A 14,343-nucleotide genomic window follows, 5' to 3' on the forward strand; every position below is an offset into this window, starting at 1 on the left:
CAATAAATAGTTCTTTGATGAATCCACCTGCCTCGGAGTTCTACTTTCTATGGTGCATTACTTGGAATGCTGACATTAGTAATCTTTGTGAACTATCATCATTTTTATTAGCAAAGTTTACTAAAAGGTAAAGGTTGCTCTCGCACATACGTGCTAGTCGTTCCCAACTCTAGGGAGCAGTGCTCATCTCCGTTTCAAAGCCGAAGAGCCAGTGTTGTCTGAAGACGTCTCCGTGGTCATGTGGCTGGCATGACTCAACACCAAAGGCACACAGAATGCTGTTACCTTCCCACCAAAGGTGGTCCCTATTTTTTCTACTTGCATTTTTACGTGCTTTCGATACTACTAGGTTGGCAGAAGCTGGGACAAGTAACAGGAGCTCACCCCGTTACACAGCAACACTAGGGATTCGAACCGCTGAGCTGCCGACCTTTCGATCAACAAGCTCAACATCCTAGCCCCTGAGCCATCGCATCCCTAGCAAAGTTCACTATATTCTTTCAAATTCTTCAACCTTACAAAGAAAAATACCCCCTTTTTTTCACTCTTTTTAAAATGCTAAAGTTTTCTTTAAACACACTCGCTCACTTGACTTACTAAGAAAGGCATACAAACTTTTACTATGGTCTTTGTGGGATGTACAGGTAATCCTTGACTTACAGCCACAACTGAGCCCCAAATTTCTGTTGCTAAGCAAGACAATTAAGTGAGTTTTGCCCCATTTTATGACATTTCTTGCCACAGTTGTTAAGTGAATCACTGCAGTTATTGTTATAATACTGTTGTTAAGTGAATCTGGCTTTCCCATTGATTTTGCTTCTCAGAAGATAACAAAAGGTGATCACATGAGCCTGGGACACCACAACATGTCAGTTGCTAAGCGTCTGGATTTTGATCAAGTGACTATGAGGATGCTGCAATGGCTTGTAAAAAAAAAAATCATAAGCCACTTTTTTCAGTGCCATTGTAATTTTGAATGGTCATTAAACGTATGGTTGTAAGTCGAGGACTACCTGTACTTTTAAATGATAAGCAAAGGAAAAAAGGCAAGGTCACAACCTTAGCAGCTAAGCTCAGTCTTTTTACATGCATGAAATGTAAGGCTCTGAACATAACATTACATGTACTGTCATCTAATGGTCTCTAGGATTTCTGTATCCCAAATGTAATACTATAGACCTATGCTTACATTAGTATAGCTTGGAGCTTTATAGGTATGGCACGCATGAAAAAGGAGCACTGAATATTTGTATAAAAACAGAAGAATCTAGTCATTTATTTCACTGTATAATTAGGAGCTGATTTAGCGTTCAAAAACCCTTTTTAATATTTATTTGATTTTTCTGTACTGATTTTTTCCCCCCAGCATCATGGAATCCTCCACTACATCTTCACCTGGAAGGTAAGGAAGATAACAACAAAGATATGGTGGGAATGGATGTTTAAATTTGTTGATGAAGCAGAATCTAGCCCTATCATATGCTGTGTATACAAAAGCAGATGACAAGTAATGGGCAGCAAAGTGTTAGGATTTTTTCTTTGTGGTACAACTGTTTCTTAAAGTTCCAGCACTCCCAGGATCACGTGGTACCTACCATCTGCCTACCCAGATAGTAGGCAACTGGCCCCAATATCTGATTGTCAAAGCATTCTGTGATCATATGATTGCAATTTGGGATATTCCCTGCTGGCTTCCCACAAGCAAAGCCAATGGGGAAGATGGCAAGAAATCGGAAGTCACCATCATCTGAGATGGTTGCTTAATGACTTATGATGATTCACTTAATGGTAACTGATAACTTCTAGAACTGCCTTTGATAAACAGCATGCTCATATGACATTGCATTTTACAACTGCATCATGTAGAAATGGAAATACTAATCCGGATTGTTAAGCAAGGACTATCCAAATTTAATATTTTGGGAAGGAATGCCTAGGTGAATTATGTCATACCTATGAGAAAGGCTGAGATTTTACATTGGACAGTTCTTTGTGAAAGAATGAGTCTTTATTTTTAAACAGATAATCCTATTTTAGCATCAGTTTTCTTTCTTTTTTTCCTGTCCATGTTGTGACCAACTCAAAATACAAAGGTTAAACTTCCTATTTGCTTTTTCTCAGAAGGCTATCCATACTCTGATTGGCTGGCCCTTGTATCAGATATGAATCTACTACCCACTCAGAACAGGTTTCAAATAGTAACAATGTGCCACTTTAAAAAAAATGGAAATAATACTGAAAAGCTAATGGGATTGCCAGTGTGGTAGCATGGAAAGTGATTCAAAAAGATCCATTCTGATCTAGAGTCTAGAATTTGCATCAGTGGTGAAATCTGAACTGGTTTACCACCGGTTCTCTGGCCACACATGCATGGTGTGTGCCAAACAGGCACTGTGCAAGCAGATGCACAGTATGCGCTAAACATGTGCTGCGTGCTCATGCGCAGTGAGCACCAAATCCATGCTGCACACTCGTGCATGCACAGTACATGCCAAATGCACACTTCACACAGAAAAAGGAGGCTTGGGAAAGTAAGTACAACAGCAAGAGAGGGGAACAGCTGTGCCGCGCGATTTAGATTCACTAGAAATCAGAATTTCCTGCTTTCTAGCGATTTTAAATCGTGCAGCACAGCTGATTGTCAGAAATACCAGTTCGGAGGAATCGACAGCTTTTTTTACTATCGGTAGTTTTTAATCACTACCGGTTCCTCCGAAGCAGTGTGAACCAGTAGCATTTCACCACTGATTTGCATCCATGTGGGAAAAATGGCAGGCCAATGGATGAATCCTCAAAATGAAAATTGCACTTTTTTTCTAGTACATCAGTAAGTAGCTACATATACACAGTACAAGAGGTAAGACGGGTCTCGTATACTGTATATATTACATTTCTGTCTCTCCTTTCTAAGCAATGTTTCTCAACCTCGGCAAATTTAAGACATGTGGACTTCAACTCCCAGAATTCCCCAGCTGGCAAACTGGTTGGGGGAATTCTGGGAGTTGAAGTCCATACATCTTGAAATGCCAAGATTTGAGAAATACTGCTCCAACAATTAAAAGACTGAGTGATTCCACCTTCCTAGATTTCATCCTCAGAACACCCTTTTGAGGCAAGCTGTCCCTCAATCATCTAGAACAGCGGTTCTCAACCTGTGGGTCGGGACCTTGTTGGGGGTCGAATGACAATTTGCCAGGGGTCGCCTAAGACCATCGGAAATATGGGAAGTATACTTGCGAGTCGAAGAATCGCGCTCCAATGGTTGACTCCACAAGCCAGCTGCAGGCTCTTCAAATCGCTAGCCAAATTCGGCTTCAAGTGCGATGAATTAAAAAAAAGAGAAATCTTTGCTCTGATGTCTCCCTCTCAAGCCAGCTGCAATCACTCCCAATCGCTAGCCTAATCTGGCTTCAGGCACGATAAACTTAATAAGGGAGGAGTCTCCGCTTTAATGCCTCCATCCTCAAGGCAATCACAAGCAGTTCAGATCCCTAGCCAATACGGCTTCAGGCGCGATAAATTCAAAATGAAAATAATTTTACGGTTGGGGTCGCCACATCGTGGGGAATTGTATTAAAGGGGTCGCAGCACTATAAACGTTGAGAACCACTGATCTAGAGAGCAACATGGCTGGACAGGTTTTTTCCAGAGACCAAGAAATAGAATTTGGATAGTCCTCCTTCACCATCTCAGGGCCACAACTAAAAAGTCTCTGCTCTTCCCAGGAATGGTGGAAACTTCTTTGGAGGATGGAAGAGAAGTTCATGCAGGAAAAGATAATAACAGAATGCCAACTATTTTTGCTTTGGTGGGGTTTAATTTTAACTTCGATCATTTACATGAGTACTAAAATCATATGCCACTGGTTTTGATAGAATATCTCTGCGTAAGATATTTTTATCTGAGGAACTGCCTCCTTTTGTTGCTTCTGTCCTTCTGTTGAGATCAAGCAGAGTGGGTCCACTCCCGGTCTCCTTGATTTGACAGTTTCTTCTGGAATCTTCTCTGTCACGGTGCCTGCCTGTAGAATGATTCCTTGGAGAAATCAACATGGCTCCCACTCAGATGACAGTTGAGAAGCAAATCTGTTTATTCTCCCAGGATTTGGATCAAGGAAATGGTTGAGTCCCTCCCTGTTCAGTTAGATTTTTTAAAAATTTATACATTTGTCTTTTTTACTTTCTAATTATAAGCTGACCAGAGTTTTTGGGGCTCAGGAAGCCTATATAGACTGAATAAATAAACAAATAGTCTCTAGATAAAATAATTGTACTTTGCCCTCTACTTCAGTTATGGTAATATTGTGACATTAGAAGCTCACATTAATTTATTGTACTTTTAATCTAAACGTAATACCACAGCCTAGTCTAGCCTTCTAATTCAGTGAAGCTTTAGGATGGGACATCTCATTATTTTTGTTCTTTCTAGAGTAGTTGCCTTCTGCTTTAGGGGCTTCTCAGTACTTTGTATGTATGTTGATTTTATACTAGTTTGACTGTCAAAAGGACTTTGAGGCCTATACTTTTATGGCGGTTTTGAGGCGATCCTGGGGAAGACACACACATATATATATATACCGTGTTTTCCTGAAAATATTATATCTTGTATTTTTTTGAACCCTGAAATAAGCGCTTGGCCTTATTGCTATGCGCTCAAAAGCCCGATTGGGCTTATCAGGGGATGTCATATTTTGGGGAAAATAGGGTGTGTGTGTGTGTGTGTGTATCGTGGCCATGAGGAGAGGAGGGGGAGATGGAGTTGCCCCACGCGCCTCACACTGGCTTATCTCAGGGTCCCCGCAGCCAGGCCATCCATGCCCCGACACCTGCCTTGCGGTGGTGGCACTGTCAGCCATGTGCTGCAGGAGCCCACATGGCCACCGGTCCACTTCTGCTTGCTTGTGGTTGCAATAGAGCAGGAGGCCAAGTAGTATGTTGGTGCCATGGCTGCAAGGCAGGAGTTGGGGTGTGGATAGTCTGGCTGTGGGGGCCTTGAGATAATCTGGTGCAGGCCACATGGGGCAGCTCCACACCCTCGGCTCACCTTGTGGCTGCGGCACCAGCATATTGCTCAGTCTCCTGCTGTGTTGCGGCTGCGAGCAAGCAGAAGTGGGCTGGTAGCCACGTGGGGTCCTGTGGGATAGAGTCACCAGATGCTGGAGCATGGTGGCCTGGCTGCGGGGACCCTGAGGTAAGGTGGTGCAGGGTGTGCGGGCAGCTTTATTTCCCCATCTCGTGGCAGTGGCATTAACATGCCACATGGCCTCCTACTCCACTGTGAGCAAGCAGAAGTGGGCCTCTCATACATGGAAAAAAACATTCCCCTGAAAATAAGCGCTAGTCCTGATTTTGGGGCCCAAAAGAAAATAAAACTTGGTCTTATTTTCAGGGGAAAATAGCTTAACTAATGAGTTTTCAATGGGGTGAGCACTGGGGGAGAGGAATGTCTGGATACAAAAATTATTTTCCCAACCTACACCTGGATGGCCTTTGAAGCTTTTGTGAGGTCACAAAGTCCCTGCAATGCCATGGCATTCAGAATCTTTGGGAAGCAGGTAATCCTGGGGGCCCACCTGTCGCGGATGGGGCTGCCCTGGAGCTGGCAGAGTGATGCCACATCTCAAAATGTACCATAATCTGTATCGCCGCCTCCGTGCTTTCCCCAGTTCACCTTTTAACACTGGCACCTCTTTTCCTTCTAGCAATGGCAGTGGTGAGGCAGCATTGATCCGGAAGCAGAAACTGGAATTCCAGGTATTTTGGTAGGAAAATACTTTTCTGAGACAAATCGTTCAGCTTCGGGATGGTCTGGACCAAGATTGCGGTGATGCGGGTGAGACGCTCGAGGGTGGTCTTGGCGACATTATTTGGGATGAGTTTGACCCTGTGGCTCCCGAGGACATGGACATGTTTACTGGACCCGTGCCCCTCCTGGCTGGTGCTGGCCACTCGGGAGGTGACACGAGGCTGGCTCCAGGCGATTACGATCGCTTCTTTGGTGGAGGGTGTCTTCCCGGCCGCCTTGAAAGAGGCGGTGGTGAGGCCCCTCCTTAAGAAGCCTTCCCTGGACCCGGCTGTTTTAGGTAATTATCGTCCGGTCTCCAACCTTCGCTTTGCGGCGAAGGTTGTAGAGAGTATGGTGGCATATCAGCTTCCCTTGCACCTGGATGAAACTGTCTCTCTAGACCCGTTCCAGTCCGGTTTCTGACCCGGTTACAGCACGGAGACGGCTTTGGTCGCGTTGGTAGATGATCTCTGGAGGGCCAGGGATAGGGGTTGTTCCTCTGCCCTGGTCCTATTAGACCTCTCAGCGGCTTTCGATACCATCGACCATGGTATCCTGCTGTGCCGGTTGGGGGGATTGGGAGTGGGAGGCACCGTTTACCGGTGGTTCTCCTCCTATCTCTCCGACCGGTCGCAGTCGGTGTTGACAGGGGCAGAGGTCGCCCCGAGGCGCCTCACTTGTGGGGTGCCGCGGGGTCGATTCTCGCCTTCTGTTTAACATCTACATGAAACCGCTGGGTGAGATCATCAGTGGTTTCGTGTGAAGTATCAGCTGTATGCGGATGATACTCAGCTGTACTTTTCTACACCGAACCACCCCAACGGTTATCAAGTGCTGTCCCGGTGTCTGGAGGCCGACGGGTCTGGATGGGGAGAAACAGGCTCAAGCTCAATCCCGCCAAGACAGAGTGGCTGTGGATGCCGCATCCCGCACAGTCAGCTAAATCCGCGGCTGAACATCGGTGGCGAGTCATTGGCCCCGATGGAGAGGGTCCGCAACTTAGGCGTCCTCCTGGATGAACGGCTGTCTCTAGAAGAGCATTTGACGGCCGTCTCCAGGAGAGCGTTCTACCAGGTTCGCCTGGTACGCCAGTTGCGCCCCTTTCTGGACCGGGAGGCCCTATCCACTGCCCTATCCACGGTTACTCACGCACTCGTGACGTCTCGCCTGGATTACTGCAATGCTCTCTACATGGGGCTCCCCTTGAGGGGCATCCGGAGGCTACAGTTAGTCCAGAATGCAGCTGCGCGGGTGATAGATGGAGCCCCTCGTGGCTCCCATATGACACCTATCCTGCGCAGACTGCACTGGCTTCCTGTGGCCTTCCGGGTGCGCTTCAAGGTTTTGGTGACCACCTTTAAAGCGCTCCATGGCATTGGGCCGGGTTATTTACGGGACCGCCTACTGCGACCGAATACCTCCCACCGTCCCGTGCGCTCTCACAGAGAGGGTCTCCTCAGGGTGCCGTCAGCGAGGCAATGTCGTCTGGCGACGCCCAGGGGAAGGGCCTTCTCTGTGGGGGCTCCCACCCTCTGGAACGATCTACCCCCCGGACTTCGTCAGCTTTCAGACCTTCAGACCTTCCGCCGCGGGCTTAAAACATACAGGACTGAGCTAGATTTTAAATTTTGGGTTTTAAATTGGGTTTTATTTCTATTTTTAATTGGACGGGCTTTAGAATAAGTTTTTTAAATGTTTTATATTGTATTTATATTCTATTTATCTGTTTTTAGTGCCTGTAAACCGCCCTGAGTCCCTTGGGAGATAGGGCGGTATATAAATACGATTAAATAAATAAATAAATAAATAAATAAATAAATTTGTGGTATTGGGCTGAGAAAAAATGGCTTTTGGTGCGGAGAAACATCTGACACAATGAGAGATTAGGGAAGCAGGCTAAAAGCAGTGTGGAACAATGGTCACAAGGTACATTATGTTGTCCAAAGGAAAACTGGTAAGATTCAGAACTCTTAACTCTAAACTCTGTTTGTCCTTCCATTGTGTTGCTTGGAGTGGTGTTTAAAAAACACCAGCCAGCTCTTCTCTTTGTTACCTGATGTTTGGGTTCCCACCTTGTAAAAGTGCTCCTACTCAAAGATACTGGGTTCTTTTGAGAGGAAAAGTAACATATAAATAACATGATTAATATGAACACCACCACCATAATAAAAATAATACCACCTTACCACATCAGTAAGGAATATTAGTTCAGAGCTAGGGATTGAGAGAGACTCATGGGGCATCTTCTCAACCAGGTGGACTGAGATACAGCCCTGTAAAATATAGCTGTATTTTAAAATAAAATTAAACCTACATCATACTTATTTGTGACAATACCAAAAGAAGAATAAGAATAAGAGGAGGAGGAGGAGGAGGAAGATAAGAAGAAGAAGAGGAAGAAAGAAAACAAAAAAGAAAAGAAAAAGAGAGAAGAAAGAAGAAGAGAAATGCAAGCCATAATATATTTGCTCCCTGGCTGAAAACAGTTCTGTGTCTGATCAGAAATCAATCCTACAAAATTGAAAGTAGGTTGCATTTATTTATTTAATTTATATGCTACTTTACTATCCAAAACAAATGTGGATGGCTAAGTATGGGTGTACAGTAGACCTCTGCAGCTAAGATATAATTCGGTTAACACATTTTAAATATCTTAGTTAATGTGATACCTGTATTTTGTATTTTGCATGATATTCTTTTCCTCTTTGCAGTAAAATTTCTTTTTGTTGACAAAATGGCAATTTCCTATGGGTTAGATAGACTGCTTAGGAAGGGAGTATTTTGGTCTAATAGTTAAGGTACTAGACTAGAAACCAGGAGACTGTGAGTTCTAATCCTGCCTTCGGCATGAAAGCCCATGATATCACTCTCTCTCAGCCCCATGATGTCAGGCTTGGGCAACAAGTGGGTCAGTCAATCCCTGTCACAGCCAATGGGCCAAACTCACTTGATTCAAAAAAATCAGACTCTGCACTTCCAGAATAAAACTAGTGAAATAAAAATAAATGGAATGCTGATCTGTCACAATGTCAAAATAGATATTTTAAAAATAACTTTGTAGGTATGTAGATAGTAATTTTTCCTTACTTACAATCTCTCTGAACTCCTTTTCAGCGCCGTATCATTGAAAAGAAGCAACGCCGAAAGCGCCAGGAGCCACTTATGGTTCAGGCCAATACAGACACCAAAGTGAAGGGGTGCCGGGGGAGGCAGAAAGCTGAGGAACGCATCCCACTCATGGAGTCTTGCAGTGAGCACAGCCTGGGGAATAGTGAGTATCCTTGTTCTTTCCAGTCTTATGTTCTCTTCTTACAGAGCTGCTAACTTCTCTTTCAGTGGGCAGAGTTTGGTTAACTTTATTTATTCATATCTGCAGATTTACAGGTAGGTCATTTGTGCTTTCTGAATAATAAGATCACTGTTACTCATTTGTTACTCCCAAATTGGCATATATGTAATTTATATCACAAATTAGCCGTAGCCTTCCTCTTTTGCCACTTAAGGCGTTTGTTTTGACAAGAAGAGCTAAACAGTTGGCAGATTGGATGCATTTCAACAATAAACTGAATTAAAGAAAAAATGCAGAAGGAACAGCAGCAACTATTCAGGAAAATGCATGTTATAAAATAGTGATTATTTTCAAGACTAAAGAGTTTGGTTTTGACATCTTTGGATATTTTCTTTTAATTATGAATTAAGTATTTTTGATAATTTGTTACTTTGGGCTGGGGAATTCTGGAAGTTGGTCCACACTTCTTAGTGTTGAGAAGTGTTGGTCAATTGTACCCAAAAATCAGGAGGAATCTAGTAGCATCCTTTCTGACTAACACATTTTATTAAAAGCTACAATTTTGTTATCTGCAGTTCACTTCATTCAGATCTTAGAGTACTTCCAATGTAGGACTAAAATTGGGATTTCCTCCCATCCCACATTCCAATTAAATCCTAAACTAGTGAAATAATTCAATGCATCAGATGATGTGAACAGCAGTTCATGAAAACTTATGCCATTTAATAAAATGTGTTAGTCAGAAAAAGTGCTAGCAGATTCCTCCTGGTTTTTAAAGAGAAAAGTAGTGAGATTGAATGCCAAAACTACAAGGAGACAAGTTCGTTAAAGTGCTTTGAATGTGGTACAGCAAAGATCTGATTAAAAAGATACAAAAAGTTAACTGTCTATAAAACTGGAAAGTGTAATGCAGGTTTTTTCCCCTGGCAAAGGCTATGCAGACCAGATTTTTGCTTTGCAGTGGATCATTGTGAAACGAAAATATGATCGACTGTGAAAAAAGTGACGGTTATATATTAATTTAAAAGAAGTATGTGACAAAATTAATATGCTTTAATGTATTAGTTATTTTACACAAATATTGAGTTTAAGGTTGGTTGCTGAATGCAGTGCTGAATACGAATGGAAGGAGTGCTTATGAGAAGATAAATCAAATGCTTGCAAATGGTTTATCGCTGAACAGAAGATAAAGATGTGTAATTTCTCCTTGTTTGTGGAAATATTAGAAGTTTGTTGGTGGAGATGTCAATAATGCAATTGCATGTATGTTTGTATGCAATCACAGATGTGTAGTTAGCTAAAAACCCAAATGGCTTGAAGTGAAAATGAGATTGTATGATGCATTGAGGAATATGGCTCTGAAAATGAATTTATCAAAGTGGAATATTTGAATTTGGAAAGGAAAGTAGAATGAAGAATTATAAATTATACCTAAATGGCAAAAAATGCAAGAGCAAGTAGAGTTGTTCCCACAAACTGAATGGTAACTGAAAATTTTTATTAGTTTCCTTGTCTTCCCTGCAAAAATCTGGATGACCTCTAGATAACAGCAGAGATACCAAATCCTAATTCTTTCCTACTATGCCGTGGTCATCTGGATTTTGCAGCCCAGATAGGGTAGCCCTGCCCTTCTTCTAGATTCCACCATGTCCTTGAAGAATGGAAAGCTATAAAGCAGGGGTGTCAAACTTATGTCATCATGGCATCGTCACATGACATATTGCGACTTTTTCCCCCTTCGCTAAACTGGGCATCAATATGGTCAGCGTGCGATGCATCTGGCCTGCGGGCCATGAGTTTGACACCCCTGCTATAAAGCAAGAGTGTCTAATCTTGGCAATTTTAAGACTTGTGGACTTCAACTCCCAGAATTCCCTAGCCAGCATAAAGTTGCCAAAGCTGGACACTCCTGCTGTAAAGGGTTAGGCTGCTGCTCTGGAGCCAAGTATTATTTCAGCAGGTCTATTTGTGTCAATTAGCAATTGTTAAGTTTGGGCAATGACGAGGCAGGAGACCACACAAGTGACAACAGCTCTTTAGTTTATTGTGACCCAGCAAAAGACCAACAGCAAAAACCCCTCTTTAAATACTACTTTGGCTGAGGCATCAGCCAATCAGCAACGTGCTAGTTCCCACCCAAACTTCCCTCTTAAAGTTCAAATACATAACACTCTTCCCCTCCCAGAACGCATTGAGCCCCTTTTTTGCATGGAATTTGCATGTTATTTCTCCACGTAGTCACGCAGGTAAACGGGGCGTCCCCTAACTCTTTCTGACCTGCGCAATTCATTCCCTGGGAGTGAGTCGAGCTGGTCAGAGGGACTGTTTGTTCCTCCTAGCTCCTCCTCTGGGCCCTCCGGCCCTGGATTACTTGCAGAGTCGTCCCTGCAGTCTTCTGGAGGAGCCGGTTGGCGTCGCTGGACTTCTACAAGTTCAGATAAGTCCTCCGATCGCCGCGGGTCTGAGTTAGCTGTTGGTTCAAATATTTGGTAGTCAGGGTCTGGTTGCGCGGTTTCTGATTTATTTTGTACCCTTCTTCGTAATTGATCTATGTGGCGTTTCCATACTCGGCCATCCCCCATGTCCACTATATATGATTTTGGACCTGTTACTCCAGTGATCGTTCCTTTAAGCCATGCTGGGCCTTCACTATAGTTATGTGCCCACACTGAATCACCCATTGTCATTTCCCTGGTTTTTTCCTGGATGCCTTGGTACCTGTCAGGGGAATATGTTGGGTTTAATCTATCTAATGGACACCTGAGTTTCCTACCTATCAATAGTTCGGATGGGCTGTGCCCTGTGGCTACATAGTGGGTTCTGTGTTGTACCGCTAGGAAGGTATCGATTTTGGCTTGCCAATCACCGGGGGTTATTCTAGATAGCGCTTCCTTGGCACTGCGAACGAATCGTTCTGCAAGTCCGTTCGTCGCCGGGTGGAAAGGCGCCGAGAGGACATGTCGGATGCCCTCTTCTGCTAAGTACCCCTCGAATTGAGTAGCCGTGAATTGCGGGCCATTGTCGGACACTAGGGTGTCTGGCAATCCGTGTGTTACAAAAAGGTGCCGCAATGTTGTAATTACGGCTTCGGCTGTTGTGGATTTCATAAGCAAGATTTCTAACCACTTTGAAAATGCGTCTACCACGATTAAAAAGGTTTGCCCATGGAATGGCCTGGCAAAGTCTATGTGGATCCTGGACCAAGGACCCTGGGGTTTCTCCCACTCCCTTATGGGGGCTGTCGGGGGTAGTGGCCTTGACTCTTGGCAGGCCTGGCATTTTCCTACCCTGTCACTAATGTCTTTATCCATTTGTGGCCACCACACATAACTCCTCGCAAGGCTTTTCATTCTCACAATCCCTGGGTAACCCACATGTAACAGTTCCAACACGTTTTCTCGCAGTTTCTCCGGAATAACCACTCTATCCCCCCATAACAGACAATCCCCTTGAACCGACAGTTCCGAGCGGTTTTTGGTAAAGTCTTTGAAACGATCCCCCGGTGCATCAGGCCATCCCCTCTGTACCCAACCGATTACAGTCCTTATAATAACGTCTCTGTACGATGCCCTAGTCACTTCCTTAGAAGTGACCGGCCCAGAGTCTAGAGAGTCAATTAGTAGGATGGGTGTCCCCGGGGTTGGGTCTTCGATTGTCTCTGGTAACGGGCATCTACTCAAAGCGTCCGCGTGTCCTAGGTCCTTCCCTGGACGGTGGGACAATTTGTACGAGTATGCTGCCAGGAAAATAGTCCAACGGGTCATCCTGGGTGATAGAGCAACCGGAGTTGGACGGTCCCCTGCCAGGAGTCCTAATAGCGGTCTGTGGTCTGTTACTATTTCGAAATGGCGCCCAAATAGGTATTCGTGGAATTTTTTGACTCCTGAAACTATGGCCAGGGCCTCTCTGTCTAACTGGCTATAGTTTCTTTCTGCTGCTGACATCGTGCGGGAAAAATATGCTATGGGGGCTTCCGATCCGTTCGGCAGCCTATGGCTGAGGAAAGCCCCTACCCCGTAGGGTGACGCATCGCAGACTAGCACTAGTGGTAATGTCCCGTTGTATTGGATTAGCAGGCTATCACTGGACAAAAGGTTCTTAACGCCCTCGAATGCCCTAGCCTCAACCTTGCCCCATGTCCAAACAGCCTTTTTTGCTAATAGCTTGTGCAGCGGCCCTGCTACTGTTGCTTTATTTCGCAAGAAAACCACGTAGAAGTTCACAAGCCCTAAAAATGCCTGTAACTCAGCCTTATTTTTGGGAGCCGGAGCCTTTTTGATGGCTCGCACTTTGCTCTCCGTGGGGTGGATGCCTTCTCTGTCTATTTGGTAACCCAAGAATTCTACGGATTCGACTCCTATCTGGCATTTGTTGAGCTTGACCTTAAGTCCAGCAGACCTGAAAATGCCCAAGACCTTCCGTAGTTTGACCCCTAACTCATCTAGGTTCTCTGCTGAAACTAGTACGTCGTCAAAATGTGGCACGACCCCCGGTATTCCCTGTAGCAGTCGTTCCATTAGATTTTGGAACAACCCTGGGGCTACGCTGACTCCAAACTGGAGTCGAGTGCATTTGAAAGCGCCTCGATGCGTTACAATCGTCTGCGCCTCGGCTGTGTCATTGTCTACGGGTAATTGTTGGTAGGCTTCGGCCAAATCGAGTTTGGCGAAGACCTGCCCTTGTCCCAATGAGTGTAACAGATGTTGCACTACGGGAACGGGGTATGCGCTCTTTTGCAATGCTTTGTTAAGCGTTGCCTTGTAGTCAGCGCAAATCCGGACTGATCCGTCCGGTTTGACTGGGGTCACAATCGGTGTCTCCCATTTGGCATGGTCGACGGGGACTAGTATGCCCTGGTTTACTAGTTTGTCTAACTCCCGGTCAATCTTGGGCTTAAGGGCAAAGGGGACCCGCCTAGCCTTTAACCTAATGGGAGCCACCTGGGGATCTAAATTAAACGAAATAGGGGTCCCCACGTACTTGCCCAGGTAGTCCTGGAAGACGTCCTCGAACTCTTTCAGCAGTTCATCCTTTAGGTTGACTCCACTGCTGTGAACCCCGGTCACTTCCATCCCCAGGGCTCTGAACCAGTCCAGGCCTAGCAAGCTTGGAAGGTTCCCATCTACGATGGTGATCAGTAGAGTTTTCTTAAAATTCCCGTATCTCACTTTGACGGACGTGACTCCTTGAACAGGGATCCGGTTTCCCTGGTAGTCTTGCACTCTCAGCTTTTGGGTTTGCAGTTGTCGTTTCGCGACATCTGGCAGGCT

The 14,343-nt window shown here is 44.8% G+C and overlaps 1 protein-coding gene across 2 annotated transcripts in view; it reads left to right on the forward strand.

Annotated features, from left to right (window-relative positions):
• TULP2 (TUB like protein 2) overlaps positions 1-14,343 on the forward strand; it is a 49,376-nt gene that overhangs the window by 6,380 nt on the left and 28,653 nt on the right. For both annotated transcript variants that reach the window (XM_058180630.1, XM_058180629.1), the window contains exons 3-5: positions 1,367-1,402; positions 5,702-5,753; positions 8,899-9,055. In XM_058180630.1, coding sequence (XP_058036613.1) covers positions 1,371-1,402; positions 5,702-5,753; positions 8,899-9,055 — 241 coding nt within the window. In that variant the 5' untranslated portion in view covers positions 1,367-1,370. The remainder of the gene's footprint in view (positions 1-1,366; positions 1,403-5,701; positions 5,754-8,898; positions 9,056-14,343) is intronic.

The sequence above is a fragment of the Ahaetulla prasina genome, chromosome 4 (genome assembly GCF_028640845.1).
Source record: "Ahaetulla prasina isolate Xishuangbanna chromosome 4, ASM2864084v1, whole genome shotgun sequence".
NCBI lineage: Eukaryota > Metazoa > Chordata > Lepidosauria > Squamata > Colubridae > Ahaetulla > Ahaetulla prasina.